Below are 25,889 nucleotides of genomic sequence, written 5' to 3' on the forward strand. Positions count from 1 at the left end.
TATAAGTCAGCCATTTATTTTCAGCAAGGTTCTCAAGCGATCTTATACATTTCCCTACTCTGAGCTCCGTAAAGTCCTTAAACACAGAGGCAGTTCAATAATTTAAAATCCCTAAACTCAATCATCCATCTGCACAAATTATACATTATCTGCTCATGTTCCTAGTCTCGTACTAAATATCTTTAAATTGTTCATAAATTTACAATGTACTGTACTCTGTGGATGCCAAAATGTGAACAACTTGATACATACCTACACACACAACATTATCACTCCTAAAGCAAATAATAATTTAAAGACATTCTGTACATACATTTCTGGCACAATCCATCATCTGCTAGTGCTAACACAAACCCAAAACCAACAAATTGTCACATTCATACAAAGCAGAAAAGCGCTGAGAAAGCATGTCAACATGATTTGCAGAGAAGACTACTGACTGATACTTCACATAAATGATGCCAGGATGAGCTTGTTTGACAGATAGAAGGAAATATACACTTAACTTCCATGACTATTGGGGATATTTGTTGATGCCATACGTTATAGAACATATTAAGTACTTTGTGACACAGTGGAAGTGGTGACAATTAAGTGAGGAACACCACTCTCGGCAAACACTTGAAATGTGCTTCTGGACAGAAAAGAACAAGTCATCGTTTGGTATTTTCCTTTTTTCCTCCTTTTTTTTTAGGACAACATTCTCTGCAGTGAGCACAACCCTGACTCACGTGAGAAAAAAAACAGGTTTCAAAGGGGGGGAACCACCAGCCCAAAAAACATTTAGGAATATATTCCATTGTTTTGCTTTAAGCGTTTTGCAGCAAGGTGGAATAGATCACCTTGGTGATCTGCAGCACGGCGGCGTGTAGCGAGTACTGCACCACGATGGAGCCGAAGCCTTTGTAGAATCCCAGGGCTCCCTCCTCTCGCCGGATCACATTCACACAGTCCCTGATACCCTCATACTGCGTGTTGATGGGCAGGACCTCAAAGCCCAGGTCCGTGTTGTCGATGATGGTGCGCGTGCCCTGGATGTGGAGCCTGTGCATCACCGTCTCCAGCGGATAGAGGAGGACATCGGCACACAGACTGGCCACGAAACTGGCCATGAGTTCAGGGAAGTAGGCGTCCAGCATGGTCTGGACTGTCTCTGAGCCGTCCACGGGCTGTTTTGCCGGGCTCCTCCGGCGCAGGAGGAAGAGCACTAGCTTCTGCACGGTGGAGCTCACCACATAGTGGAGGACCCCGTGGAGCACGGTGGGGAGCATGAGGCCCCACAGGGGCAGCAGGCGCTTGCTGTGGGGGATGCCCATGCCCATGACCCGGCCCACACCCTCCTTCACACAGTCCAGGATGCCAGGGTTGTCCCGGATGATCTCACTCTGGGGACACACAACAAGGGACAGCATTGGTATGGTATTGCAGAATAGTTAAGAACGGCCTGAAATTATATTTGCTTGTGTGTTTGGATTGGAATGACCAGATCTGCGAAGGAATCGTAAAATGTACTGATTCTTTGATACTGACAAAGGTGGAGTTTCCCAAAAACATAAAGATCATATTTATCTTAGGTAGGCAATGGACGAACGATGATCTTCACACAGTGATAGGAAATTACCCAATTGTCATACTTGAGTAAGAGTATAGATACCTTAATAGAAAGTTACTCAAGTAAAAGTGAAAGTCACCCAGTAAAATACTACTTGAGTAAGTCTAAAAGTATTTGTTTTAAAATATACTTAAGTATCAAAAGTAAAACTATAAATAATTTCAAATTCCTTATGTTAAGATAATCCGACGGCACCACGTTCTTGTTTTTAAAATGTACCGATATCCAGGGGCACACTCAGACATAATTTACAAACAATGCATTTGTGTTTAGTGAGTCCGCCAGATCAGTAGAGGCAGTAGAGATGACCAGGGATGTTCTCTCGATAAGTGCATGAATTGGACCATGTTCCTGTCCTGCTAAGCATTTTGGGTGTAAGGGAAAATGTATGGAGTAAAAAGCACATTATTTTCTTTAGTAAATGTAGAAGTAAAATTTGTCAAAAATATAAATAATAAAGTAAAGATACCACAAAAAAACTACATAAGCAGTACTTTAAAGTATTTGTATTTAAGTACTTTACACCACTGTCTTCACGCTCACGATTATCTTTATGTTTTAGGGAAAGTCAGTTAGAAAGTGGAGGGGAGTTATAGAAGCGATACCGATGGACAAGATAAGGGTGGCCAAAATACAACCGAATCATCATTCATATAAGTATGAACGCACTGACCTGCACAGTTTCAATGAGACTAGCTGAGTAAAATGGCATGGCAACCACATAGGTCAAACTGTAAGAAAGAGAGATACATAATGACTGTTCAAAAGATCAAAGCGTTCTACCGGAATAAAGATATTATCAACACCATCTGATACCAGCATTTACTACGGGTAAAGTCCCTTCAATTACACTGCACCGTTTTGAGAAGTATATCCATTGGCAATCAATAGTTACGCAACTGAATCCCCACTTTCACCAAACATACTTTGTCACTACTTTTTACAGTATGAAAAACATCCATTATAAAACAAAGCAAATAAATGTTATTACCCTTTCAGAACCAAATGCCCAATAACTTGCTTGGGGTTCCATTTGTGGGAGAGTTCCCTGAGGAAACAAACATAGTCAGACCTCTATCCACGGTAACAGTTCATATTCGTTTATTGCACATGTTCAAATAAGGAGATTCAACATGATTGTGATTTTTAAGAATTTAAAAAGACTGGTTAAAACTAGTTTTTGTGTTGCTTGAACAGTTATTGTTGAAGGACGTGCTATAGTTTTGTATTATGTCGTTTTCCCCCCCATTCATTTAAAGTTCTTAGTGGTCTTTGATTTTGGTACTGGGATGTCTTGCTCATCTCACTGGAAACCTTGGAAGCTGAGAGAGATATGGCCCCTCTGAGTAGAATCGGCCACTTCAGCATGTTCTGGTAGAGGTTACATTACAACGTGAATGCAAGTTTGACATTTAACGGCATCTAAAATGACTTGCAGTAGATGTTGTGCTCGATTTTTATCAACAGCATTAAAAACATTTTAAAAAATGTGTTCATTGAAGTCTTGTCAAAGCTAATCCATAAGGAATAGGATATGGTGGGCGATCAGGCGATGACTAAGGGCAATATCTGTTCACACCCATTAGCTAGGTTTCTTGTGACCTGTTAGCTAGGTTTCTGGTCTAAAATATAATCCATACCGTGGTAGTGGAGTACATTCACTAATGATGCCTTCTGTGCCCAATGTGACTCCCTGTACCACAAAGGTGCTGCCCATTCCTTTCCATAAGGCCTTAGGACCCTGCGAGCAGACAATTAACAACAATATACCGGCATAAAAACAAAATGCCAGCACCAAATTCACATTTTCAATATCTTTTGAACGTTTTTTTGTGATTCACAATTAGTCCTAACATACACTGTATGTTGGGTTTTGGGTTCATGAAAAGCATTTATTACCTGACTCTTGGTGACATTATACATCACACTGAGAGCAGTCAATGGGGACAGATGGTAGCACCTGGCATGATAATTGACCTGGAAGCCACAAAAAAACAGAATTAGGAATAATGAACATTTAATATTACTACATATTTCAACTTACTTCATTCATACTTACTTCAAGCGCACTGGAGCATTCTAATGGACAACTGTGATATACTCAGGAAGATTGATATATTGTTGTATGGTAGAAAATTAGGAGTCTACAGACTACACCTAAGGCGGAACACATACAGTATCTAACCTGACCGTATGCTTACCTGGCACTGACGACGAAACACAATGCAAGGGTGAGCCAGGACATTTTCAGTAAAGAGACTGGAAGAAGAAGTCATGGTGTGAATAAATGAATATAGGCCTACTATTTTCCATTTCTCAAACACTTCTACTGTATAGAATGTTCCAATGACGTAAATATTTTTTTTCTTATGAATTCAAGTTGGATTATAGTCATCTCTTGACATTACTGGTGAACTACCACCGTAGATAGGCCTAACACTGAATTACCTTGCAAGCCCGATACCAAATCCAGCAAATCTGTTCAACTGCTCTGAAAGGGAAAGAACAAATACATGTGAATATCAAACAGCAACATTTAATCGCAAACCTTATTTATTGCTCTGTTTTAATAAGTCATAGTCACTCAATAAGTAGTAGTTTCTTATAACTATTTTGAGCGTCACAGATTGAGTAGCGTAGCAGCAGACTATTTTAATTGTGTTTGTTGTTTACAAACCGGGTATCTGGCACACGTATTAGTCAGATGTGGGCAATTTCACAGTAAGGGAATTGCGCTGAGACGCCAAATTTTTTCACTTGAAATCAATGCCAAACAAAAAACATTAACACTGAACATTTTTCAAAAACACATTTACTGGAAGAACTGTGCAGGTGCAAAATTTGGTAACAGAATTTAGGTAAAATCTCCCTCAGTTTTCTCCCGCATTTTCCCAACACTCTGTTAAATATCCACTCCGAATGAAGATTCACAAGATGTCTGCAGAAAGAATGGGGTGTCAGCGATGACATATCTGATCTTAGAGAAGCTGTCATTGAAGAACATTCTCTGGGTTCTATTGGATAAATAACTATCCAACCATGTGCTGGCAGGTTATTATCCATTTATTTTAACCAATCATGTTTCATCTGGGTCAGTGCAGTACAAGTTGAGTGGCCTTCTCTATATGCATGCTGAAAGTCAGCAGTTAACTTGTTCTCTGAAAAATAGCATTGTATTTGGTCAAACACAATTCTCTCCATCAGTTTACTAAGAACAGGCAGCGAACTGATTGGGCGGCTGTTAGAGCCAGCAAAGGGTGCTTTACTAGTGAAATGGTTCATTGAAATGATTGGCAATACCGAAAGGTTTTGTTGTAAATGAACCATCAACTTCAATGAACGATGGAGATGAACTGTACTGTGCTGTCCAAACTTGTGAACATAGACGTCTTTACGGATCAGACCAAATCTGAACCAGTCATGGACGTCTATTTTTGGGCAAAATGAAGGCTGGTCCAGACGTCTGTGGAAATTGAAATCAAGGCTGGACAAGGCAGACTGACCAAATCTCAAGTACTTTTAAACGTCCATGGACGTCCAGTGTCGGTCGATGCTCAGTGGGTGAGGATGCTGATTACAGTAAATGGAAAGAGAGGGGGCTCATGGATAGGTCTCATTAAGAGCCGGGAGAAGTTACATTAATTGGAGAGAGAAAGCGATAGAGGAAGAGAGAGAGGGAGGGGTTGTCTAGACTTTTCACACTATTGCTTTGACCACCAGACGACAGAAAAAGAAAACAGTTATGAGCTGAACATAACAGAATGCCAGTGGAAGGGAAGACAGTAGCAGCGAACCAACGCTGGTTTGTGACTACTATGATTTCCCAATGTAGACAATTCTATTGTAGAAATTCCATTAACGATTTTTCTGAAATTCTGTTACCAAAATTGATATCAGTAAAAACACTATAACTAATTGAAAGGTCTACCTTCACTTTTTACTTCTGTGAACTTTCATGAGAAATTAGAAAACATCTTATAGATATGTTGGTTTTTGGTAATGGAATGTCAAGGCACAAGGCAATGTTTCCTAAAGTAAATATAAGTGTTGATATTAGTTGGCAGGGGTTTTTACTTCAACATGATTGTTTTTATGTATTTCTAATATATTTTAAGACTATTTCTGGTAGATGTTTTCTAAAACACCGTTTCCATCTGTTTGACAAGAAATGAATGTCTTTGCTTATTCCTAACTCTATGGATGGAAAATGGTTGAAAAATTGATATGCTTTACTTTCTCTAAAAAACATAGACACTTAGCTTTCATCTGACACCCAATTTGACATGTTCCTATGAACTTCATATTTTGGTGCTCATGGGCCGTTTTACATGGAAATGACCATTGTTAAAGACACCCACGATATACTCCCTCCTGAGCTGTGTCAACAATATTCCATTAGCTGTAGTGTAGGCCTAATTGACGTCAATCAATGTTCACAAATCCACAAATAACCAGAAAAGCGACTTCATAATATATGAAAGATAGGCATTTCGATTTCTGTTGCACTCTACAGACGTTCCAGTGGGCCATGTTGCCTACTTGAGAACTGCACCTTGGTGTACTCTAGCCTCCCTCTCTCTTGGTCTTGTCTGACAACATAAATGGCTGTCAGCCATCTTTCTCTGGACTTGGTTGGACACTAACGGCCCAATTGTACATGCAATAAAGAACAATGCCTCATCCATAAAACTGTTTTTTTTTAATATATATAACGTTATAGGCCTAGTTTGTGCTCTGTACTTAAATGTTTTTGTACTTCAATGTCACTGAATCCCTATATTGCACACATATCAGCTGTGTGACTGGTAAATTATTGTAAACATAGATTTCAAGGCGAAGAAGCAAAACGTCTTCTACTGACACTGACTCTGCTAACATATAAAAGCTAACGTTAGCTAGCCAGCTGAAATGTGTGAATGCTTTCACTTTCGAAATACTCATGACCCAGTGATGATACTGTGTCGTTGTCATTGCTGTTAATGAAAAGGGCCAGCATTGCTGGAATGATCATGATGTCGATCCCCTACCGGATGGAGGAGCCGTGGGCAGGGTATCTTGAGTACCAGGCGCTGCAGGGGCCGCTTCAAATGGGGGCGTACGGTCATCAAAATGCAAATTTCGGCTACCTGGAATATCTGGCGGTGTTGTTACCCAATTCTGTAGGTCAACACTAGAGGAATTATTAAATGACCTTCCACTGTAGCCCCCACTGAAAGCAGGATCCTCCCTACCCCTGTAACCTAAGCCATCGAAATTGTCCGGACGCCGAGAAGTCATGCTGCCTGAGAGCTAAATAGGAGTGACAGCTCCCTGGTATCACAATTGGTCAAATTTGTGTAACTATATCGCTCTCAAAATCTACGAGGAACACATTAAAGATAAAACTTAACCACTGTATAACATCAATTTCGCCCGCTAGCAAGCTAGCCACTCTAAATGACGTCGTTAGATAGCCAGCTATGTACCTAGCAAAACAACGCGAATGAATTGTCAACTGATCAACCGGAAGTTGTTTCGTTCTATTCCGCGTCCAAATTGCATTGTGGGATACGTAATTTTTTTGTGCACTTATTTGACATCGCTGCCAGGCGTCCATGGAAACACAGCAAAACAAACGAGACAGATGTACACGAGATGAGAGTGAAATTCCATAGACCTAGGCGAGGAAAACGGGTGTCTACAAAATGATGAAAGCTGCCTATGTTGTCATTTTGTATTTATAAAACTGTGCAAGATGCCTATAATTAAAGTTCCAGTTGTCCATAATTTGGGTATAATTTCCCAAACCCACAAAGAGGATTTGCAAAAAAGACTTTTCAAAAAAGCTCAGGAAATAACAATCACAACCAATTCAAAGGCTACCAGGTAAGGACTGAGTTTACTGCACTGTCCCTTTTTGATCTTAATTAAGTAATGTAGCCTATAGCCTGTATGTGTGTAAAGGTCTGGACCATATGGCACAGGTGGTGGTGAACTTGCCCAATAACCTCAGGGTTGCTGGTTGAAGCTCTGTCTCTGCAAAATGAGCTAGACTGGACGAACTCAATTTAGGCTACTGCCAGAATTATGTTTTAATGTTTCAATCTCGATATATTTTTGTAAAATGTATATACCCCTTCGTAAAAAATTGCATAGCTTACTACTGTAAGGTTGTTGTCTTCACTTATGCCTACTGTATGGTAAAATGTGTCTATTTTACAGAAACACATTTGAAATAACAGAGGAGTTTATCAAAAAGTACAACAATTCCCAGGGCTCTGAGGAACAAGACAAGTATAATGAGCTGGCACGACAACTACTTAGCCGAAGCAAGGTGTTTACCTGGACATGTCCAATAAGAAATGCTCATATGTTCATTTTCTGTTGCAAACGATACAGGGGTGCGTTCAGTTCGATTAAATGTTTGTTACATTACATAACGTCTTGTACTGAACAACACCTTTCTCCAAAACGTTCTTCAAATTTCTTTAGTAGACTTTGAAGGTACGTATTTAAAGGGCAGTGGCCATGCTGACAGCGTTCCCCAAACCACAACCCAACACTCCCCTTTTTCCGTTTAATTGGACGTACCATAATGTTTTTCGTACTGAACGCAGCCCAGGTGTCAATGTGCCGCATTCATTTCTCAACCATTTTCTGTGACAGTTCACAGAATTCCCAGCAGATGGTGACAAAATCAAATATGTGAGGCTATTTAACTGGACACTACGGTTGGGGCCAATTCCATTTGAATTCCAGTCAATTCAGGAAGTACATTGAAATTCCAATTCTCTTCTTGTGTTTCAATTAGGAAAAATGTGCCATAGGAATTTGGTTTACTTTCTGAATTGACTGGAATTTAAATGGAATTGACCCCAACCCTGCTGTACACCTCAAGGTAATCATATTTTTCCTCAACAGCGCAGAGCTGGACTGAAATGCATGGGTGAGGGCTACCACGTTCAGCTTCCTCTGGCATGGACAGAGCTGCTGTTGCTTGGTTTGTGCCGTGGTAAAATTCAAAATGGTATGTTATTATTGAGAGACCTATTGTGCATAGAGTGCACTTTTCAATAACTGTACTGTAATGATTGGGCTGGGCCCTGATTTTTCCCCCTGACCATTTGACCTGACCATTAAAAACTCAGGGCCCTATAGATTACTATAACTATGCAACTAGAGCCTAGAGGTTTTCCTGGTCAGGTCACATGGTCAGGAAAGATTTAGGGCCTTGGTAATTATAATGATTATGAATAATATGTTAATGGCATAGCTGTTAACACATACTGTTTTTGTTTAAATCAAGACAAACATTGTGTTACCTCTAGATTCCCTGGATTCCCTTCTGATGTCATTGGACCATGCTCCAGTGCATGCAGAACAGATTCCTGCCCTCTTTTACCTGGGAGAGTCAGTCTTGTACTGGGTCTGTGCTGATACGTCTCAGAAGCCCAATTTGTACACCTGCGAAGTGAAGATACTCAAGGTAGAGTGGACAGATCTATGTTTCTTTTAAGTACGTGTCACTGTGTGGGGAAAAAATACCTTATGTAACAAGTTTACAGAACAGCCATACTCCTAAAACAGGGTAAGAACTTGAATTATATTATACATTATTTAGTTCACCTTTGTAACTTTATTGTGCTCTTTTAGCTGGGATATTTGGTCTTCTTGAGACTATTTCTCTTTCACATCTCTGGAAACCTGAGTGGATACCAGAGAAGCAAATGCCATCTTCACGTTTTTTTAAAAGGTAGAGTACTAGATGGATAAATAGTGATTCATTCTACTTTTACATAGTAATATACTGTAATAGTGTAATTATTGTGTGTGTTCACATGCAGGTTCAACTAATGGCTGTAAACTGTTGTTTCCCTTTTAGCTCTGTCTCAGTGTGAGCCATGCTACCAACCGTATCCAAACATCTTGCTCTCAGTGCACTTCATGTTACGTTCAGGGGAGATCATTTGTGGACTGGGACCTTTTCAAGAGGATTCAGCATCAGTAAGAGTTCCATGCAAATTCTAACAAATCTCCTAAAATATTTATTTTGGTCCTGGTGGAACAGTTGTTAAGAGTGCTGCCCATAATATATACCCTTAATTTAAAAAAAACTTTAAAGTACTACTTAGGTCGTTGTATCTGTACTTTACTTTACTATTTATATTTTTGGACAACTTATACTTTTACTTCACTACATTCCTAAAGAAAATCATGCACTTTTTACTCCATACATTTTCCCTGACATCCAAAAGTACTTGTTACATTTTGAATGCTTAGCAGTACTGGAAAATTGTCCAATTCACACACTTCTCAAGAGAACATCCCTGGTCATCCCTACTGCCTCTGATCTCACTAAACACACATGCTTCGTTTATAAATTATGTCTAAGTGTTTGAGTGTGCTCCTGGCTATCCGTAAATTTAAAAAACAACAAGAAAATGGTGCCGTCTAGTTTGCTTAATATAAGGAATTTGAAATTATTTATACTTTTCTTTTGATACTGAAGTACATTTTAGCAATTACATTTAAGATGATATAGCTTTAGACTTTTACTCAAGTAGTATTTTACTGGGTGACTCACTTTTACATGAGTTATTTTCTATGAAGGTATCTTAACTTTTACTCAAGTATGACAACTGGGTACTTTTTCTACCAGTGCTGTAATGTAAGTTGCTTTGGATAATACTCTTCTAAGTGGCATATATTCATTTAAATCCAGTCTATTCCAAAAATGAATTTGGTTTAAGATTAGTTTAAGATTAACATTGGAAAAGTGTTTTCATATTCACTCAAATGCATGTCAATATGTGTAATGTTGCACTGTGTCATAACACAACATGACTTATCTAGGTGACTAATTAAGAGATAATGCCCTCGAAACCGGTATTTGGAAGATATATTGGCACGGGTGTTGTTAGTCCCGAGACAAGGTTGAGTGCTGGCAAACCGTGCCAATATATCCTCCAAACACCGGCTTCGAGGGCATTATCACTTTTATACAACGGGTTACCAACATATTCAAATAATGATAAAAATATTTTAATATTTTAATTTTAAAAAATTAATTTATTCATACTATTTAATCCTTTCATGAGATATAGTCCCGACACAAATCTATGGTTGATACCCAAGCCGGCTGGTTGTTCGTTCTATTGGTTTGGTTGCCAGAAACGCGACCCAGTTGAGTCTTTTTGTTCTGTATCTATGGATGCGACCCAGTTGTTCATTCCAAATGTTCCATTGCCATACTGGCTGACAACCTTCTTATCCATTGCTTGCTAGCTAGTCAACTGCAGCTAACTTAAAGTCATGTCAAACAGTGTAGCCAGAATAACAGCTAAGTAGTTGCATTTGCGTTTGTTTAAGCTGTTTTCTAGTGACATTTATTTGGATACATCCACAGGCCTGCCAACTTTTGAAGAAAGCTCGGAGTGAGATTTGCTATGTGAATTTCATTGCCCCCTGGCACAACCGCTAGATGGGGGACTGGGGGTCCTCCTCCAGGAAAAAGTTACTTTTTTAAAGCTAATTTCCTGAAATGCTATGTATTTTGACATGGCTTAGTCCTATGACCAGGGTGGAAAATTAAAAACCACAGTTCAGTTCTGTATTTTGTAACAAAGTACACTCTCTCTGGTACATCACAGTGTGCTCCCCTTTGCAACAAGTTCTCTCTGTCAAGTCGTCCGGCCCTTATACCTGCATCTTTCAGGACCTGAGCGCTGTAGCCGCGATTCAAGAAGAGATTCTCCAATTCAGCTGATTTGACACTGTAATCTGTTTCCTGATCGCAAATTCTGCGGACTCTTTGGAATTGGCCATATGAAATGTTCTCTTTTAGCCTTTTGGGGTGAAAGCTGTCTGCCCTCAGAATCGTATTCCCATCTGTAGGCTTCCTAAAGATTGATGTGTGCAAACAACCTTTGTCATTTTTACTGATGTCAAGGTCCAAAAAATGTATGTCTTCCTTGCTGTACTCCCTACTTAGTTTGATGTTAGGCTTAATGCTGTTAAGCTATTGGTGGAAGGAAATAAGTTAATCTTCTGAGCCAGACAAGAACAGGCAAATATCAATATTGCGTCCCAAACATATAATCTGGTCAAATAACTGGTTTTTAGAAGGATCCAAAATGAAGTCATTTTTACCATTTACATAAGTACAAACCAGCGTAGGAAGGGCTGTAGCAAGCTTCCATGGCACTTCCTTTGACTTGTTTAAAAATATGGTCCTGAAAGACAGATGTTATTATTAAGAGTCCATTCAGTCAGTGAAACAATGAATTCTGTGGGAGGCATCTCCGTTTCAGGCCAGGTACTCAATGGTACATAGCTGCCAATCCTTGTTTGTGTTTAATGGTGGTGTATAGACTCCACATCCATGGTGACTAAAAAGGAAGCTGTACCTATATTGTTCAATTCCTTAATGTTGTTCAATACATCTGTGGTGTCTTGAAGATAGGCTGGGAGTGACGGCAGATGAGGCTTAATAAAGTAATCAATGTACTTGGAGATGGGTTCTGTCAGACTTTCATTACAACTAATCACTGCTCTACCTGGGGGGGGGGTTTCAAGATTCTTGTGGACCTTTGGAAGAAGATAATACTTTTTTAAACTCCTTGTCTGAAATGTAGCCATTCTCCTTAGCTTCTGTGAGGATCCCTTTCAATTCAGTTTTTAGGTCCTCTGTAGGGTTGAAGGTAAGAGATCGGTAGAATTCATCATTGTCTAATTGACGGTAGACTTCTGTCACATATTTGTCTTTACTCCATACTACGGTAGCGCCACCTTTTGTCTGCTTTTTTAACCACAATCCATCCATTTTTGGACAATGATTCAACTGCATCCCCCTCAGTCTTAGAAAGGTTATGTCGTGTTTGGTTAGAGTACATTTGACCTTTTAAACAGATTCTCCACATCAAAATGCACCTTCTTGGTGCATGTATTTAGTGTGGCATTCTGGACAATGGGACAAAAGGTGGACTTGGGCTTAAAATGTGTTTTTGAGGGCACAGAAACTGCCTGACCTGAAACACTGGTATCTAGTTGGAGAAATGTTTTGCTTGTACCAGGCCTTCAGATGTAGAAACAAAATAGGTCAATCTTTGTAGTGAATTCATTAGTTGAGTACGTGGCTGCAAAGGACAGTCATTTAGACAAGACCCTTACACAACCATCATAAAGGGGTTCTCCAGAAATGTTGATCACAGCCTTGTTCTGGTCCTGCTCCGTGTGGTTGGATAGTCTTGATTTCTTCCTCCCCCTCTGTGTTGGCCTCTTCCGCGTCCTCTCCCTCTCTTGTTGGGGAACCTGCGTGGCTCCTCTTCCTGGTCTAAAAAATCTTGGGAGGAGCCGACCTCTGAGCGTCTGGGGTGATCCTCATCATCGCTGCTCGTAAATTTGATCTAGGCGTCCTCCTTTGTAGGTGTGATTCTGAATTCTTGCGGGTTGCAGGTTCTCCAGGCAAAGACCTTGCCATCTCTACTTCAGGTGTATCTTAGTATGCTTTGAACATGAAATAAACCCTGAAAATTTGACAACTTTGTTACTTTTAGATTTTTGGGGGATGAAATGTCAAGAATGCAAAAAAAACATTGCTTTAGGTGGTTTGACACTTTATTCAAACAGTAATGAAATGAGATAGGGACACAGCCAAATGCTAGAAACAGTGGGAAGGTTGGAGTCAGGGATTGATCCCTGTTCTCAGGTGTAAAGTTGTATGAGACACGTGCCAGGGGAGTGTTTCAACTACATTTTCTGCACAGGAAATGTAAATATTAATGGTTGATGACAGTGGGTAACCAAATCATATATTGTAGTCTCCTTGTCCATAGACTGCTTCCAAGGTAAAGACACAAACATTTAGTATTTTGTAATTTGGGTGAAATCTCTTTTTAAAATGGGTCTGGAAGAAAATCCTGCTTGCTCTCCAGGAGGGTTGGACATCCCTGATATATGTTTCCAACGTGCTGGGTGTTTGAAAAGGTTCTTGTTGTACCAATAATTTCTCAAAATCACCCAACTTTCAAGGAAAATCTAATGAATATCAATGTTCAGGTCGTTTATGCCTACTAAGGAAATAGATACAGTTGAAGTCGGAAGTTTACATACACCTTAGCCAAATACATTTAAACTCAGTTTTTCACAATTCCTGACATTTAATCCCAGTAACAATTCCCTGTCTTAGGTCAGTGAAGATCACCACTTTATTTTAAGAATGTGAAATGTCAGAATAATAGTAGAGAGAAATATTTATTTCAGCTTTTATTTTTTTCATCACATTCCCAGTGGGTCAGACGTTTACATACAGTCAATTAGTATTTGGTAGCATTGCCTTTAAATTGTTTAACTTGGGTCAAAGGTTTCAGGTAGCCTTCCACAACCTTCCCACAATAAGTTGGGTGAATTTTGGCCCATTCCTCCTGACAGAGCTGGTGTAACTGAGTCAGGTTTGTAGGCCTCCTTGCTCACACATTCTTTTTCAGTTCTGCCCACACATTTTCTATAGGATTGAGGTCAGGGTTTTGTGATGGCCACTCCAATACCTTGACTTTGTTGTCTTTAAGCCATTTTGCCACAACTTTGGAAGTATGCTTGGGGTCATTGTCCATTTGGAAGACCCATTTGCGATCAAGCTTCCTGACTGACTGATGTTTCCTGACTGATGTCTTGAGATGTTGCTTCAATATATCCATGATGCCATCTATTTTGTGAAGTGCACCAGTTCCTCCTGCAGCAAAGCACCCCCACAACCATGATACTGCCACCCCCATGCTTCACAGCTGGGATGGTATTCTTCGGCTTGCAAGCCTCCCCCTTTTCCCTCCAAACATAACGATGGTCATTATGGCCAAACAGTTCTATTCAGACCAGAGGACATTTCTCCTAAAAAGTATGATCTTTGTCCCCATGTGCAGTTGCAAACCGTAGTCTGGCTTTTTATGGTGGTGTTGGAGCAGTGGCTTCTTCCTTGCTGAGCGGCCTTTCAGGTTATGTTGATATAGGACTCGTTTTACTGTGGATATTGATACTTTTGTACCTGTTTCCTCCAGCATCTTCACAAGGTCCTTTGCTGTTGTTCTGGGATTGATTTGCACTTTTCGCACCAATGTACGTTAATCTCTAGGAGACAGAACGCGTCTCCTTCCTGAGCGGTATGACAGCTGCATGGTCCCATGGTGTTTATACTTGCATACTATTGTTTGTACAGATGAACATGGTACCTTCAGGCGTTTGGAAATTGCTCCCAAGGATGAACCAGACTTGTGGAGGTCTACCATTTTTTTCTGAGGTCTTGGCTGATTTCTTTTGATTTTCCCATGATGTCAAGCAAAGAGGCACTGAGTTTGAAGGTAGGCCTTGAAATACATCCACAGGTACACCTCCAATTGACTCAAATGATGTCAATTAGCCTATCAGAAGCTTCTAAAGCCATGACATCATTTTCTGGAATTTTCCAATCTGTTTAAAGGCACAGTCAACTTAGTGATGCAAACTTCTGACCCACTGGAATTGTGATACAGTGAATTATAAGTGAAATAATCTGTCTGTAAACAGTTGTTAGAAAAATTACTTGTGTCATGCACAAAGTAGATGTCCTAACCGACTTACCAAAACTATAGTTTGTTAACAAGAAATTTGTGGAGTAGTTGAAAAACAAGTTTTAATGACTCCAACCTAAGTGTATGTAAACTTCCGACTTCAACTGTAGGTGGTAAGGCCCTGCAATAGACTTGTGTCCTGTCCAGGGGGTGTACTTTACATCAAGATGCCTCACGCTACAGAAACAGGAGATCTTTGAATGCTATTTCCTTACTACTTATGCCTACTATATAGTTGAAGATCCTTTCCATCATCTTACTCTAAATAGACAAAATATGTGTTTATGAGTTGTGAGACCCCTACCATCTCTGCCTAGCTTGTGCACGTTACTAAAATATCAAAAATGATTTTGGATTCCTGGAGCATGTAATATCCCATGCTTATTTGTATAACTTATTCAAAACTGTCCAAGAATGGCTGCAATAATTATAAAAATATCATACATTTTCAAATACACAAGTACGCATATCAGATATGTGATTACACTGGCAAAATTGGGAAGAAGTGGAATAATAGAATAAGTCTGGGGAATAACGGTAGTGTTCTTGGTAATAAGCACAGTAATTACCCTATATTTTAGCCCATTGTTAAGAATGACAATTGTTCCACTGAATACACTAAATAAAGTAAATGGATAATAAAATCTCCTGAAGACAAGATTACATAAATCTGTCCCTACAACCTAACCAAGGAATTGATATATTCATTCCCCCCCTCTAGAATCAACTTACACTTTTCGGTTCAAAACTGTTTGACAAAATTATTTTCACAGTTACAAATAAGGTCACCCTACCAAACTTCCCTGCTAAAACATACTGTAGGTCAGTGGAGGCGCCTCAGAGGAGGAAGGGGAGGACCATCCTCCTCAGTGAATTTCATAAAAATGGTAAAACATTGAAAAGTTATTTCGATAATACTATACCAAATATATTCACATATCACCAAATAATTGATGAAAACACACAGTAGCCTCAACAGCACTCTGTAGGGTAGCACCATGGAGTAGCCGGAGGACAGCTATCCTCCTCTTGGTACATTGACTTCAATACAAAACCTAGGAGGCTCTTGGTTCTCACCCCCTTCCATAGACTTACACAGTAATTATGACAGGTTGGAGGACATCCTCCAACATCCTCCAACCTCTCCTTTGACTCAAAGAGAAAGACAATAGTTGAACAGTTTTCAACATATGAATTTCTTCAAAAATGAAGGAGAAGCGAGAGAGGGTGAGAGTAATTTTTTCTCACTTTTAGTTTCACTTACTTAGCTAGCAAATGCAGCTGGCTTGTTTAGTTACTCAACACCCGGCTCAAACAGAGGAATGCTATGTTAGCTAGGTGGCTATGACTATCCAACACAACACTGGAACTCTTCCAAGTCAAGGTACGCTTTTGGTTTTATTAATTTATTGCCACCGGCACCTGCCGGTGTAACTGCTTACTGACTGTACACTGTACCTTACTGCATGATTGTAGTGGGTTTACTAACATATTTGTTTTATTAGCTATGTTGACTAGAATGTTACTTTAGCTAATATAGGTACAACGATGTAGGCTGTGTGTAGCGGTTATGACATGGTTTGGCTTGGAAAGGTTTTATCGCCTGGTCACATAGAGCTGATGTGTTGTTTATTGAAGTCCACAAACAAAGGGAAAAGGTGAGAGGAGGAGAGTGCATAGAGGCGAGAAGGAATACAACGTGGCTGCTATGAAAGTGAACTGTGTTTATGCATGATCAGGTGTGTATTCATTCCGCCGATTCTGTTGAAAAAAAATTCTTAAACGGAAGCAAACGAAACGGGGGGAAATTACCAGAATTTGTCCAATAGAAACTTGTTTACAACTGTTGGACTAATGATTACACCCTAGATAAGCTAGAAGCAGGCAAGCATGTGCAAGGCGGTATTGAATGGGTCACTGTCTGTCCATGTGTCACTATCTGTCATCTAAAAAATTTCTCTCAACCTTTGTGCACCTACGTTGTAAACTTTCATTCAGGCTAGGTTGTAGCAACCTCATGATGGGTATAGGGAAAATTTGAGTATCATGTAGTAGCCTAAACCTATCGATGTTACATTGAATTGGGTGGATGGAATATGAATGACAGCCATCAAACATGCTGTAATAGAAAAAAGAAAATCGCCCCCCCTCATCATAAACGGCAGTGACCGCCACTGCTGTAAATCTGTCTAATACCTTTTCTTTGTCACAGTCTAAATGCCAATCACCAAACGAGGGGACTAATGCGAGTGTGGATTAAATCGACTTTAGTACATGCTGTCAAAAGGCTGCATTCTGCAATAATAGGGACGGGAGTAACAGCATTTTTTTTTTAACATTGTACATAAAATAGCACTACCGTACTGCTCTTTTTACAGTTTTATAAACTCAGCGGAGAACATTCTCGCTCTGCATTCAGCTCCACTCTAATTTTGAGGGGCGTTTCTTTAAAACATGCATTCAATCCCCTTGATCCCTTACATAACTAGACCAATCATATGCTTCAATGTGCCGCTGTTCACTGTGCTGTTGCAAAACAGGACAGTGGTAGAGGTTCCGCTCGTGATGTTAAATTGCAGGCGCAGATGCTCCGATTTCAAGACGATTTGGAGCACAGTTGAAAAGTTAACGCGCTGACTATACAATTAACTAATTCGAAAAATAAAAGCAGTACTTTTCAAGGCGTGAGAAGAGGGTCAAATGCGTGTGTCTCACTGCCAATGTGTGAGAGTTGGCAGATCTGCATCCACAACAATGAGCTAATGATGGGCGATTTCGCCTAGCATAGAAAATGTGCTCTCTCATCAGGACACTGTTGTTCAGAGGAGCTAGCCAACAACACAGCTAACACAATCACTTCAAACTGAAACTGTAAAGGTTGCAAACTAGCTGCATTTTGTTTCTTTCGACCTGTTTTCTATTGACATTTCTTTCTATATAGCTATAAAAATTATGCCAGCTGATTCATGATTTCGCCTGGCTGAGAAAAGCTGTCAATCTCATCCCGACCCTTACACAGTTTATTACTATGGGACAGCTAGAGGTCGAATTTTAATACTGAAACAATATTGCAAATGTCAGTGAGACAGAGTAAGGGTCATACAAATCTCCGCTATTGAAAACCAGTTGCTAGTCTAAAAGAAACAGGAGATAATGTCAAGATCCTTTTAAAGTGGAGATCAAGTTGAGCAATTCATATAAATTGCCTGGCTGGGTTGATGAGACAGTGGATCGCGCAGTGAGATGGAACAGAGTAAATAGGCATTTCAAAGTCATAGCTTTAGCCGGTGGTAACTTGTGGAATAAACACATTCTGGAATGCGGTTTCAACCAATAAGCGTCCAGGATTAGACCCACCCGTTGTATACTGTTTGCATATCCCGTAGCTACGTCCCGATGCTTTCCATATGTGATCTGTTGTGTACTGTAGGCTCAGGCAGACTGTCAGGAGTATGACGTGAACCAGGTGCTCTGGCATTGTCTTCTCAGTTGGTACTGCGTACAAAACAATGTCCGCCAGCTCTCCCAAGTGGCGCACCACCTCATCATGCTGAGAGAGGAGCTGCAGAAAGACAACTGGTTGGTTTGAGCTGTGTATTGTAATCTTGTTCTCTCCAACAGTCAAACTTTTCATTAGTGCAACATTAGTGTAGACTACATCACTCATACATTAGTTCATACATTACTCCTGATGTATCATTCTTCATAAATATATGAATGTTTATTTTATACCAGTATCAAGTCAAAGACTTGTGTAATCATCCAAATCAAAGTGTTTTATTCTAAATTAATACATTTTTTAAAATCTATTTTAAATCCAGGTTGGACTGTGCTTTGGGATTAATGGTTCTGGGTGAGGCTGCAAAGTCCAGCTTGTTGTGCCTTCAGATGTTGATGAGTCTCCACATCAACCCAAAGACAGAGCAGGATGGGATTATAGAAGAAAACGTAAAGCTATTAACTGCCATACATATTATGGGCTGGTTACCCAGACCAAGATTAAGCCTAGTCCTGGACTAAAAGTTATTTTTAACTGGAGATTCTCCATTGAGCATGCTTTTTTTAGGCCAGGTTTAGGCTAAATCTGGTTCTGGTAAAGCCAGCCCATATCCACACACTAAATTAACTTCTCTCTCTTTTAATTTCTTTCAGTCGTGCTATAGGTATGTCATCCTCTTTTCCAGGGAGGTATGTCTCAGAGTGGTTGCTGGCCATGGCAGTTGGAACACATCTATACCACTGTGTTAGCAGACATATGCCAGCATAGCAGCAATGCAGAGATACAGAAAACAGCTCTGCTGGGCAGTCAAACCCCTCCAGGATATCACAATACTGATGGACTGCTTAAACTTCTGAACCACTGTAAGTCCAGGAAGTGGCATGACGGATGGAGATAGTGGAAAAACAAGCAAACACTGAAACATGAGCATTGTACAAAAATAGCCACATTTATTTTGGTTTTGGTTTGTGGGAGTAATAGATTTTTCATCATCTTCAGATTTTATGCCTATATGATTTATTAGCCTAAACTTCCATTGCATACATTACAGTTTATAGCAAGAGTACGATCCAATGAAACAGCTTGCGTTAGCCATTATCTTTACACCAAAAGTCTAAAGCAGTAATTCCCTATCCTGGTCTCCAGTTTGTCAGGGTTTTCACTGAGTGTGGTGTCATCTGTTCATTCGCTAGCTGGCGCCGAGGCCTGGCAGCTGCGCTACAGTGCTGTTCAGGCTTTGGTGTGCGTATGCCGAGGGCTCAGCGGAGCTGTGTTGCAGGAGGGGCTGAGGAATGTGGCCTGGATCACTCTGCAGGAACACCTGTGCCAAGAGACAGACCAGAGAGTCGGAGATGCCGCCCGGGTTATAGAGGTGCGGAGTTGTTTTTAATATCTCTAAGGTTCAGATCTTTTCCTAGTCCGGTCACATGGTCAGGATAAACTCTGGGCCTTATTCATCTCAAATGTCAACTTACTCTCAAAGGAAAGAGATATCTTTGACTGCTGTATTGTCACAACTGCTTTTCCCTTTACAAAACATTGTTTAAAGCACAAACGTATCTGCTTACCAGGTTCGAGTTGAATAACATCATTAGGAAAATCCTGAAAGTCCTGAAATTTGTCACAGTCTATAGTATGGAAGATTTTGAACGAATATCAATTGCATGTATACTGAGAGGATTCAGTCTTAAAATCCAAACAGAATCAGCAACTCGGCTTCTTATTCACACATTTATTGTTAGCTGAAATATAATTTGCATCAGAAAAATGTTCAACTGGTTCTTCTGATCGAAACAACGGGAACAAAGGCCGTTTTTGGTGATTTATGGATCCAATTAAAGATTAGCATATTTTATCATTACTGTGGTTATTACCATGGCATTGTTTAATACTCTGTCCAAGTTTTTGCAAATTAAAGGCATAACTGCTAAAATGACTAACTTATTGATTTATTTTTTAAACATAAGTTAAGGTACTGCTATTTTATTTGTTTCCTAGGCTGAAATTAATGTTCCAGAGAGCAGTCTTCTCAGTGAGAGAGGGAAGCCATCATCATCTTCCTCTGCTTCTAGCGTACCTGCTAGTCTACCTGGCCAACTGATCACCTGGAGGTTAGCATGTACCCTCTCTCAGCTCTACCTGCCCCCCACGCCTCTCCAGCTCACCCCCCACACCAAGGCCAAGAAGGAACAACCACCTCCCTCCAACAGGCCTAGGCTGGAAGCCTGTCCTCCACTGCCTAAAGAAACACTCCCTGGCCCTGCCAGTAAGATGCAGCATCCAACCAGACATCCAGAGGAATATCACAGTGCCCCTAGGTAAAGGAAACAGATTTTGGCTAAATTGTTCTGTGTTATGACTACAATACTTTATGTAACTATGGAAAATAAGTGAAATGTAATTTAACATGATGTTATTACATTTATCCTAGAAAAAGTAAGAAATATCAAACTTACATGGACTTCAATGCACGTACAGATGTTGACTTGATGAGAATTGTGGAGGACCAGGTGAGAGCATTACATTAAGGCATACATGAAAAGTGATTCACCCAAGGTATTACAAATCTGATATATGCAGATTACAATTATGAATGTAAATTTTTGTATTGATAATGTCCCTTGCATAAATAGAGATGTGCCAAAAACAAATCATAGAGCGTAATTAGACATGAATGTCCTCCTTTTCCAGTGTGTGATGTGTTCCTTATGGTGGCATTGTGCCTGGGGATATACTGATTGCTTTTTGAGGATGTTCTCTTGCTAAAAGCGTATTAGCCAACCCTTACTGTGCATGGTGTACTATATTAGCAGTGATAGCTTAATCAAAGTCATTATAATTTCTGATGATGGTTGAAAATAACTATGGTTGGGATGGAAATTCAAATCAATTGTATTTTCATTTCACTACAGTGGCAAAACGAACTACAGATCAAAATGGCAGAGGAGGAAGATGCTGAAAAGAATGAATTAGAGAAAGTACAAAAGGAAAAAGAGGAACAATTCAAAGAGATTATGAGGAGGCGGGTGGAAAAAGTCAAGAAGGACACCAAACCATATGAGCTTCCCGGATATCAACAAACGGGAGGTCAAATCTGAATCTGAAAGAGACATAAATGACTTGTGCCATGCTCTTTGTTATAATACTGATCCCAAAACATTTTACCATGGTGATTGCATCTAGCATTATTTTTTGGAGGGAATAGTGTCTTGCATACAACAAGTGCAAATTGTTTTATGCACTTTATTTCATTTAATTGGCAAACGTAACTTGGGTTTCATCCTTTTTTAATCTCACATTATATTTACAGAAAGATAGAAAAATGTGACTCTTAACAAGCAACATTGGTAAAAAGAGATTTGCACACAACACCCTCCCGTGACGCTGATTTGTAAAGATAGCCAAAACTATTGAAATTCTATACCAAGAAAAGCATATTGTTTCCCAAATGTGCTTTTGATTTCAAATCATCCCAGACCAGCTTCTGTCTTGAAGTTGACTTTCGTCGCTCATAAACGGAAATACTTAAAATAATTGCTCATTTAATCAGATATGATATAAACTATTAAACTAGCTTTGACATTCCCGTCGACATTAAAAACATTACGGAACAATGGTTTCCACATTCATTTACATTGACACAAACAGACTTGAACTTTTTTTTAGCAACCAATGTCCCAGGAATCCTTTCTGATTCCTTACCCTAACAGTGGAGGTGCAATTCTTTGACCCTCCTATTAGCTAGGCATGCTGCCGTATCACGCTTATGATACGCCCACCTCAAAACACCCCAGGAAATGTACGGAAATTATAAACATCGTTACCAGGTTTGCGTTTCCTTGGAATTTCACAAAGGTGGTCAAAACGTAAAATAAAAACCCATGGCAGCATGTTGAAGTGGAATTGCAAATGGCTCAGTCAGGTCACAAGAAAGAACAGAACAAAACAAAAATAGTATGAGCAAACATGACTGGGTTTGTGACCTTTGGCATGTGTCATATGCTTAAGCAAGCGGTTGTACGCTTTTGGCCATAGTAACAAAATGTGTCACAAGAATGTAATGTCTAACTATTGTAGATTTAGAATCTTTGAATCATTCAGATGGATGTCATTAGCAGAAAGGGGGGATTGCTGCATATACTGTATCAATGGTGAGTTGGATCAGTTGCATAGTTTGATATCTAGGCTGTAGGCCCCCATTCAATCAATCGCACATAATAATCAACCACACTGAGGGGCGGTTTCCCGGACACAGATTTAGCCTAGTCCTGGACTAAAAAGCATTTATGATGCAGAATGTCCATTGAAAGTGCTTTCTAATCCAGGAATAAGCTTATTCCATGGAAAACCGGCCTTGAAAGTTCACTCAGAATGTTGACACTACAGGTGTGTTTTTTTCCATCAATATCCAATTATAACAACTTCCCAGAGAGAAGCAGAGTGGGGTGTGTCTGTTTTCACACCACCACCTCAATGCAGTGTGAACATTCTAAGTGAACCCGCAGTGCAGTTTCCCCTTTACCTGCAAGTGATTGAATGGCTTTATGATTGGTACACCCTTACAAATGTCTTGAACAAAACATCCGACTTGTGTGCTCTACGAAGAGGAGCTTCACAAAACAACAGAAGTGGTGGCGTAAGTGAGGACATTGCAAATCTCTGTTGAAGCAGTAGATATAGTGCACTGAGGCTATCATAAGATATTATTATTATTATTTTTAAATGTGATGGCTGTGTAAAGCAACAAAACATGTTTTATCACTCACCACAGTACATATATGAAGGTCACAATAACAGACCCATATCAATTAATGTAATGCAACATGTCAATCTTGTGACATCAACTATTAAATGCATTAATTTCGCATCGATAGCAAATTGTAAGTGACAATTTTCTCCCAAGAACAACATACAAAGACATGTACATAGGGCTCATTATAAAACTGTGAAATAAGGCACATTTTTTGCTCTTTGGAACGACAACAAAACAAGATCTCACTTGCAATTAACAATTTATCACATATAAATGTTGACCGCTATAAAATATTGAATTAATATTTAGAATCAGTTGGCCTTCAAATCTTTTTTCAGGCACGCCAAGGACATGAAGCAATATTCACTATGATTGAAGCCATACCTCGGTATAAAGAAAACAAAGAATCACATTGTACAAAATCATATTTGTGGAAAAAGGAAATCTGAACATGTGCTCTTCCCGATAGAGTAAGTTCAAGTGAAATTGCAACACAAACATTCCCAACACATACAGAACCTGAGACTGCAGCATAACTAGGTATACTGGACTCAAACAATATAATATTGCACTTGTCGAATTAAGCTTAAACAAGTTCCATTTACTTCTCCTCCTGCCTCTTTCCTTCTCCACCTCTCTCTTTCCTTCTCGTCCTCCCTCTTCTTCCTAATCCTCTCCCCTTCCTCTTTCCCTCCTTCTATCTGTTCCAAGGATGTCCTATGCATTTCAGGCTTCTGCATAGCCTCGCTGACTATGTTTTTTGGCACAGGGACAGAGGCCGGATGTTGGGCATGTTCCGTGGCGATCACCGACTCTCTGGCCTGCGCTCATGTCAGCTGCACACGGTATGTGCTGATCTCCATTGGCTTAAGGCTGATTTCCTCTTGGTTCGACCCTTCCTCAGGCGTGTGCATCAGAGTAAGAGACGCAGGGGTGATGCTCTGGAATTTCAGTTCAGAAAACAGCTTCTCCGTGCGGATCTGTGGGAGAACCAATCCAAACATGAACTGTGGCGTTATACCCGCATGTGTGAATAGGAAAACCCATTATGAAAGGTGTTGATGGATAGGTTCAATAAAAAGATTTGACACCGATGATCACGATGAAATAGCCTTTCCTTTTAGAAGCTATTAATATAAAAGGACACTTAACAGGCTTATTAAATATATTAAGATTAAGTGCCTGGGTCAACAGAGATTTCACCATCTACTCTGGGAAATGTTCTAATGAACACACTCTTGGTCATAACAGCCTTGATCTTCCTCTTGGAGAGAGATAAGTATTCACTTAAACTGATTATGGTTGCATTGTTATAGTTGTCATGACATTGGAAAAGGAGGAAATGTAATGAAAGGAATTTCCTTCCTCACTGCACACTTTCTGTGGCAAGTGACTCTTGAGCCGTTTTGCTCGAGGGGAAGTTCATTTCTGTAAAAAAAAATGGTACTACTAGCTGCTTGAATAAAGAGCATCGCGTGCATCCCTCATTTTTAACCCTCAGGTTAAAATTCCCTTTAATCACTAATTAATAAAGTGTTTGGTCACAACTTTCATTTGTGTGTGTGTGTGTGTGTGTACGTTCCTGTGTGTGCTAGTGTGCCGGCATGTGTGTGGCAGGCCTTACCTTCCCCTGCGTGGTGGCACACAGTAGCCCTGTGTTCCTATTCGAGAGGGCACAGTCAAAGCCTTTTCTGTGCAGAATCAAAGCTGCCTCGTCCGACGGCCCACCCCCTTCCTCCTGTAGGACCAGTGAGAAACGCTTCAGTCCCCATAAAGACCCCTCCTGTTCTCCCCCCCCCCCTTCAGCCTAAACACTGGGGCAATTATAGAGACCACCCTTTCACAGGTCAGCTGCATTTCCACAGCCATGTTCGAGGAGCTGCTTCTGCAACAGACCCTGGGTTCAAATACTGTTCTACATCATTTCAAACACTTTATCTGTGCTTTATTGAGCTGGTCTGGATGAATGGACCAATAGAATAGTCGCAATACCGCAAACTCCACCCCACCTATCTGGAATAACAGACAAGAAAGATCGAAAGATTTTAAATAGTATTTGAACCCAGGTTCGGACTGCAGTCAATTTCATCCCCCTTTCAGAGACGTTTTATTTTACATCCACAGTTCCTGGCTGAGTATATGGAGATGCCACAGTGCATACTAAGTGTGTTAGTAGTAGCGGCAGCGGTGTCATCATGTGAGTATTCGTATAAATTAGTACAAAGCCCTCGTCGAAAACACATTCAACGATTCTGCCCGTCTCCTCTTTTGATTTGTTCTCAGAGTCAAATTAGATGTCCGAGCGTGCCTTTACAATCGATGATTGAGCAAATTGGTCGGCAGATCCCGGAACAATTAGCTCGATCTTTGACATGATAGACGGCGGTATCATCAGAGTTGATGGGCCATGCAGCAACAAAGAGGAGATCATAGAAGACTTACAAC

The 25,889-nt window shown here is 40.1% G+C and overlaps 3 protein-coding genes across 5 annotated transcripts in view; 1 reads left to right on the plus strand and 2 right to left on the minus strand.

Moving 5' to 3' along the window:
• On the minus strand, positions 1-7,133 carry LOC139543681 (mitochondrial outer membrane protein SLC25A46). Its single transcript, XM_071349989.1, has 8 exons — positions 6,640-7,133; positions 4,061-4,103; positions 3,814-3,871; positions 3,512-3,589; positions 3,253-3,353; positions 2,604-2,660; positions 2,286-2,343; positions 1-1,385 (listed from the first exon to the last, which is right to left on the minus strand). Exons 1-8 carry the CDS (start codon positions 6,887-6,889, stop codon positions 810-812), a joined length of 1,221 nt encoding a protein of 406 aa, XP_071206090.1. The 5' UTR covers positions 6,890-7,133; the 3' UTR covers positions 1-809.
• On the plus strand, positions 7,123-22,605 carry tmem232 (transmembrane protein 232). Of its 3 annotated transcripts, none has more exons than XM_071349985.1 (13): positions 7,123-7,477; positions 7,814-7,925; positions 8,513-8,618; positions 8,920-9,077; positions 9,245-9,344; positions 9,474-9,595; positions 18,623-18,771; positions 19,014-19,140; positions 19,377-19,554; positions 19,885-20,063; positions 20,690-21,009; positions 21,123-21,201; positions 21,604-22,605. In XM_071349985.1, the coding sequence occupies exons 1-13, from the start codon at positions 7,347-7,349 to the stop codon at positions 21,787-21,789; spliced, it is 1,947 nt and encodes a 648-aa protein (XP_071206086.1). In that variant the 5' UTR covers positions 7,123-7,346; the 3' UTR covers positions 21,790-22,605. The 3 variants fall into 3 exon arrangements, with proteins under 3 accessions (XP_071206086.1, XP_071206087.1, XP_071206088.1); XM_071349986.1 differs by having other exon boundaries at positions 7,342-7,477; positions 8,518-8,618; XM_071349987.1 differs by lacking the exon at positions 7,814-7,925 and having other exon boundaries at positions 7,358-7,477.
• man2a1 (mannosidase, alpha, class 2A, member 1) overlaps positions 21,962-25,889 on the minus strand; it is a 77,649-nt gene continuing 73,721 nt past the window's right edge. Inside the window, exons 21-22 of the mRNA XM_071349984.1 lie at positions 25,069-25,182; positions 21,962-24,424 (exon numbers count right to left, since the gene is read on the minus strand). Coding sequence (XP_071206085.1) covers positions 24,272-24,424; positions 25,069-25,182 — 267 coding nt within the window. The 3' untranslated portion in view covers positions 21,962-24,271. The remainder of the gene's footprint in view (positions 24,425-25,068; positions 25,183-25,889) is intronic.

The sequence above is a fragment of the Salvelinus alpinus genome, chromosome 18 (genome assembly GCF_045679555.1).
Source record: "Salvelinus alpinus chromosome 18, SLU_Salpinus.1, whole genome shotgun sequence".
NCBI lineage: Eukaryota > Metazoa > Chordata > Actinopteri > Salmoniformes > Salmonidae > Salvelinus > Salvelinus alpinus.

Bases quoted from the DNA above. Each gene is read 5' to 3' on its own strand.
- LOC139543681 (XM_071349989.1), bottom strand. From the start codon at position 6,889: ATGACTTCTCGGCGTCCGGACAATTTCGATGGCTTAGGTTACAGGGGT. The intron at 4,104-6,639 runs GTAGGGGATCGA...TTTCCCTTTCAG, and splicing joins GCCCACGGCTCCTCCATCCG to AGCAGTTGAACAGATTTGCT. The intron at 2,344-2,603 runs GTAATAACATTT...TCTTTCTTACAG, and splicing joins GGGCATTTGGTTCTGAAAGG to TTTGACCTATGTGGTTGCCA.
- tmem232 (XM_071349985.1), top strand. From the start codon at position 7,347: ATGCCTATAATTAAAGTTCCAGTTGTCCATAATTTGGGTATAATTTCC. The intron at 8,619-8,919 runs GTATGTTATTAT...TGTTACCTCTAG, and splicing joins CCGTGGTAAAATTCAAAATG to ATTCCCTGGATTCCCTTCTG. The intron at 19,555-19,884 runs GTAAGTCCAGGA...TTCATTCGCTAG, and splicing joins GCTTAAACTTCTGAACCACT to CTGGCGCCGAGGCCTGGCAG.